Here is a 6,000-nt window from a genome sequence, read left to right as displayed (position 1 = left end):
GGTGAATTGTTTGTAACCATACCTTACAGGATTAAGGCATCTGGCTATAGGCAGATAAAACATAGATATGATACGTGATCATCATCTACAATATTCTACCATACCCAATCTCAAACCATGGATTCACTGTTTTGTTTGCTGTTTTAGAAATTAGATCAAATACCAGGTAAACTTGATGTATCACAACACACTCCTGTTACAAGGATACAGCTACGGTATAATAAAACTACAGCTAACCCTCTCCACTTTTTCGCTACACAGTAATGTACAGTACATACATAGAAGGATATATTGCACCAATAGTTCCCTCAACTAATGTTGAGCTTTTCAAACCTATCAGCAACTTTTCCATTCATAGTAGTGCAAACCAGAAAATATATTGCTATTTACAATACAACTATGTTCTAATGCTAAAAATTTTCCTCTGGTTAAGTTTATCAAAGGCTGTTAAAAAAAAAAAAAACACTCTGTAGGAGCTTCATTAAATGAAATGAGATTTGCAAATGGATTAATCACATTTTCGGTAATGAGACTGCATTCTGGAATGATACATAACAATCATTAATATCCAAATATATAAGAAACTTATGAGGGCAATAATCTTTCTATATCCTATCTGTTGGAAGTGACTGCTTTAGAAAATCAATGAGAATAAATTACTATGTTACGGCTTAACATAATGTATATTTCTTTGTTGGTACCTAAAGTCATGTATCAATACTTGAACCATTTCTCTGGTCAAATTTTGATCGATTAGCCTTAATCATGTAGATAAAATATGTGAGACACTCCTTTTCTGCTACTGGAACTGTCCGGAAGTGTTTCATTAGGATCTGAAACAAAAATAAAATGCTAGTTAACTATATAACTTTGGTAAATAGGAATAATTTACAGGAATCTGATGTCATGTGCTGGAATGGATAACAGAAGTAACCTATACTAGAGAGATAGTACAGACATGTGCAAATGATACATACAGGTGAGATACCAATGTATCAATGAAACAGGGCATGGGAAAATGAAAGTTTAATGGTGAAAAAAGAAGAAAGCCAACTGAAAAAGCATGAGAAACAAGAGACAGCCAAAGCTGTCTGGATATGGTACTAAAATGATTATCCCCCATAAAAAAAAAATTAATAAATAAAAAAATAAAAATAAAAATAAAAAATCTAGTATTTCATTACACCTCAAATACTTCCATCCATCCATCATCCAATCCTATGTCGCCCCATGAGAAGCGTAGGAGCCCGGGGCTAGGCAAGTTGGTCCCGACATTTAAGATGAGAGTGATTAAACACAGTAATACAGTACAACAATGCACTTCAAAGGATAATCCACTAAAATCAAACCAACCCTGCTGATACTGCAAAATACAAAATTACCCATTTCTACTAAACAACCTCATTATCTGATCTAAGAAGAATTGCCCCATGAGAAGTGTAGGAGCCTGGGGCTAGGCAAGTTGGTTCTGACAATTAAGATGAGAGTAACCAGCTTCACTCATCCGAGTGGCATTACAAAAGCAATAAACCCCAACCATCCCTTGGATATAAAACTTCACCAGTTCAATCCGACTGGAGTGCTGTAATTACCCACTACACCTCCAGGCCCCCAAATTTGGTTATATGGTTACCACTCAGCATAGCACATGATTTCCTGGTGTACAGGAAACCATTTGGCTTGTCACTCACTGCAGAGTCACCCACAGGCAGAAGGACGAGGAAAGAATGAAGGAAAGAAAGACAGAAGAGAGTGGAAACAAAGAAAGACGGACGAGAGGAAAGGGCAAACACCTGAGAGCAGCACTACATTGAGTGATATATATATACATATATATATCTTCATCATCATCATCATCAGCCGTTTGAGTATCCACTGAAGGACCGGCCTATCCTGACCAAAGTTGGGACGATACAGCCAATGTATCTCTACCAAGTGGCTTAGGCTGTCTGGTAGAGATTGTATGTACTGTAGGGTAAGAAGTGCTTGTAAGTATAATTGTAGTGTTGTAGGTGGCTATGGATGTGTGTGTAGTTTGTGAACCAAGTGTAATCGGCCCGCGCAAGCCGACTGGGTGCAAGCATACTTTATACTAAGCAACACTGGTTCAACCACAGCACCCCTTGTGTCCGCCAATGCAGTACGTGGCCGGGTGAACACTCCCAAGGTTTATTACCCTGGTGGGGCACGAACCCTGGTTCACCAGTGTACGAAACGCACACTCTATCACTACACCACAGAGGCTCTCTCTCTCTCTTTCACTCTGTGTGTGTGTGTGGGTGCTCGCACCCAGGTTAAATTGAATGGAGATATGAGTGACGAAATTTCCGTGAATGTTGGTGTGCATCAGAGGTCAGTTTTGAGTCCCTTGTTGTTTATCACGGTACTTGAAGCTCTAACGTGACTTCAGGAATGGACTCCCACGGGATATGTTGTATGCTCATGATTTGGCGTTGATTGCAGATAATGAAAGGGAGGCAGAGGAAAGATTTAGGAAGTGGAGAGATGATATGGGGCACGAGGGCTTAAGCATAAATGCAGATAAAACAAAAGTGATGATATCTAGGGTTGATGGCAGTACTGTCAAAGAAAGAGATTGGCCATGTGAATCTGACACAAGGGCATGGTCAGTAATCCCATCTTGTGCAGTGTCTGCGATAAGTGGGTGCATAAGAGATGTAGTGGTATTAGAGGTAGACTGTGAGATAATGCTAATTCCATGTGGCGGTGTGTCGCGGAGAGCAGGTGAAGATTGTCAGGTGTGAAAGGATTGAACTTGCTGGTAAGTCTCCTGAGTGTGTGGAAGAGTTTTGTTATTTGGGAGGCACGTTATGTGCCGGAGGTGGGGCTGGAACTAGCTCTGCAGAAAGTATGAGGAGTGGTTGGAAGAAGTTCAGAGAGCCCTTGCCTCTCCTGACACCGAGAGGACTTGCCCTATGTGCTAAGGGATCTTTGTATGCAGCATGTGTTAGCAGTGTAATGCTATATGGTAGTGGGACTTGGGCAGTAAAGGAAGAGGATATTTGCAGGCTCAAATGTACATCTGTTTTCAATGATATCAGAAACCAGTTTTATTACCCTAACGTGAAACAGAAAATGTCAAGGCACTTGTATGTCTAGGAAAAAGTCAATATCCCTCATAGTTTAGTCAATATGCATTGAGTTAGTAAAAAGTCAATATCCCTCATAGTTTAGTCACTATGCATTAAGTTCAAGTTTCACATCTGATGATGAAAAATTATCAAACTTTTATTTCTATCCGACATTTTTCTATCATGGTAAGATGAAAGATCAAATTTCAAAGTATACATTTGCCAATTTTTTAGGTCAATATGTGCAACATTGTAGTCAGCGTGCATGCTTAACTTTCAAGTTTCAGGGGAAACAGCATTAAAAAATACAGCATGAACAGAGGGGGAATAGTGGCTGAAAAATTGTTCCAAATGGTATCACCTACTGGTCTCAAAACAGTGCAGAAAAATACATTTTATTTTTCCTGACTAAAGTGATGCAAGTTGCACTTGCCTGCTGGCCATTTTCTGATATAAGTCACAGTTCTTGGTTTAATGACAATATCACTTAATTCTCTAGTATCTTCTCCCCAGCTTTCATCTATCCTTCCACCATTTCTACATGGCCTGACATACTTCTCTAAACTTTCAGCTGCTTTCAAAATACAGTGATATCATTACAATGACCAGCTTTTTTCCAAGCTGCCAAAAAGTACATACCAGTACTAGTATTACTATAATGGACAAGATCATAAAAACTTAAATAAATACGATATTGCAGTATCAAACAACCTGAACTACAGTAGCTGAAGACACAAATTTGAGACACTAATGTATGTTCTTTGAGAAAAAAACTTACATCTACCAGCTGTGCTTTGTTAAGTCCTGGTCTGGTGGGAATTTTGTAGTGCCGCTTGTACCTTCTCAGTGTGTTTACCTGTATATAAAGGGTCAGCATTAGTGATTATAGTTCACACTCATTTCTTGCCCAATGTACATCTGTTTTCAATGATGTTTTCAATCATGTCAGAAACCAGTGATGTTTTCAATGCACATTTTACTGTGTACTGTACAGTTCAAATTTATTATATACTGTATATCACAAGCATTTTAGGAGTAAGAAGATACCCTTAACTATGATTATGAATGGAACTACATAGTACGTGTCTGAATGCTGGTAGCACCTAATGCACTAAGAAACAAGTACTATCACCAGGGCATAACAATCACAAGCTTATTAGAATACAACAGGTCCTAAACTCCCAAATTCATTCTCGTTCATGCAACTATGACGTTGTTGTGGGTCCAGGTTCATCTGGATGTGAACCCACTACTGGCTACTCTCAGGAGAATTGGGGGAGCTGTGGGATGTGTGTGTGACAGTGTAGCTCTGCTGTCTATTAGTGCTGCTGTATGCTGACATCTCTCTCATATTCTCTTGCACAGCTCAAACATAGGTTGCAAAAAAGACCTCCTGAAGATTGTGACTGATGTGTCACCTATTCAGGTTATGAATAAAAATTACATACAGTTCTGATTACTAAATATGACAGGCCAGAAATATGACTGGTCAGAATACTAATATGAACCACTTCACCTGTAGATTGTAAAGTTCAACCTCTGGATGGTCACCATCAAACTCTCCATAATCCTCTTCTGAATCCCTTCTTTTGCGCTTGACTCGTACACTTTGGATCACTCCCTTGTGGTATTCACAAATATAGTTGTGGCTTGACTGGGGAAAGGAAAGGCATTACTGCACTATACACACAAATTTTACAACTAGTAGCTAAATGTAATTTGAAAACTTAGCCAATGGCATTTGTCACTGACCACCAATTCTGTTAAAAGGCCTACCTAACTGAATTCTCAATAAATTTCTGAAAATGTTGATCTACTTCTACTACACAACCAACTACTTTAAGACCTTTCCTTAAGTGCGACTTGCCACTCAATTATAAAACCATTTATTGTGATATTTACTGTGTTGTAGCATTCATAAGAACAACTAGCTACTCTATCTTAGCACTCACAAAAACAACAATCTTATCTTCGCACTCACAAAAACAAGTACCGGGTACAATATCTTATACCCACAACATTTCAAACATGAGGTAACGGTATTAAATCTGGATTTTCCTACAATGTCAACGTAAAATTGTAAAGTGAAAGCATGTACTGTATATAGTGATTAGGAGGCTTAACAAAATGGGACACAAGCAACAAACTAACAGTGGAATCCATGTGCAGACGTAGCTTCCTTTGAGCCACCGTTTTCTGTATACGCTTGTTGTATGCAGCATTGCCAGCCAACTGAGTGCACCGCTCCCCTGCATCCACCAGGCAACACACTTGGTCGTGCTGTGATCCAGAGTCCTCCTCTGTGCTCAGCCCATTCATCTTCTCTCACCTGGAAAGACTAGTTGTGTTCAGTGGTACATCCCTTAATAATCTATACAGACTGATATTAAAGTAAGTGCTGTACAGTACTGTAAATGGCTATATCCTCTCTTCCAAAATATAGGCCTAATACCATAATGCCTGGTGGCCTGTAGTATACATACAGTACTGTAATGTGAAGTGAGAAAAAATTCTGATTAATTCCACAGTTACCACCAGTACAAACTTACCTCTGATAAGGAAGTAAGTCTGCCTGGCTGAAGATCTGATGTTGAATACCATTTCAATATTCAGTCTTACAGTGTGGCCAGCAAACACTTACAGTACAGAGCAAGCACATAAAAAAAATGAAATGCCCAGAATAGCTGAGACAGCTGTATGCTACAATTTGTTTTTCAAGTTGACTTAAATTTGCTATACAAATTAATGTACACTTTGTTAAATCAAATTGATGCTATAGCTACAAATGTACCGTACTGCACCAACAATCCAGTATGATAATTATTTACTGCACAATCATCCCAATTCCCCTGGTGGCTGTCGAATGGGGAGATTATAAATGTGGGTATTGGATGTCTTGAAACATGAA

General features: G+C 38.9%; 1 protein-coding gene across 1 annotated transcript; it reads right to left on the bottom strand.

Annotated features, from left to right (window-relative positions):
• Positions 1-707: 707 nt before the first annotated feature.
• On the bottom strand, positions 708-5,411 carry Sap30 (SIN3-associated polypeptide 30). Its single transcript, XM_080271432.1, has 4 exons — positions 5,244-5,411; positions 4,609-4,746; positions 3,871-3,948; positions 708-833 (listed from the first exon to the last, which is right to left on the bottom strand). The coding sequence occupies exons 1-4, from the start codon at positions 5,409-5,411 to the stop codon at positions 708-710; spliced, it is 510 nt and encodes a 169-aa protein (XP_080127558.1).
• Positions 5,412-6,000: the final 589 nt, after the last annotated feature.

This window comes from Coenobita brevimanus, chromosome 46 (genome assembly GCF_032717465.1).
Source record: "Coenobita brevimanus isolate Jiangsu-jjx chromosome 46, ASM3271746v2, whole genome shotgun sequence".
Classification (NCBI taxonomy): domain Eukaryota; kingdom Metazoa; phylum Arthropoda; class Malacostraca; order Decapoda; family Coenobitidae; genus Coenobita; species Coenobita brevimanus.
The sequence above is the reverse complement of the archived record's forward strand: the minus strand, read 5'-3'. Positions and strand labels throughout refer to the sequence as shown.

Bases quoted from the DNA above. Each gene is read 5' to 3' on its own strand.
- Sap30 (XM_080271432.1), bottom strand. From the start codon at position 5,411: ATGAATGGGCTGAGCACAGAGGAGGACTCTGGATCACAGCACGACCAA. The intron at 4,747-5,243 runs GTTAGTTTGTTG...TCCTTTCCCCAG, and splicing joins GTCTGCACATGGATTCCACT to TCAAGCCACAACTATATTTG. The intron at 834-3,870 runs GTAAGTTTTTTT...TTTTTGTTTCAG, and splicing joins ACAAAGCACAGCTGGTAGAT to ATCCTAATGAAACACTTCCG.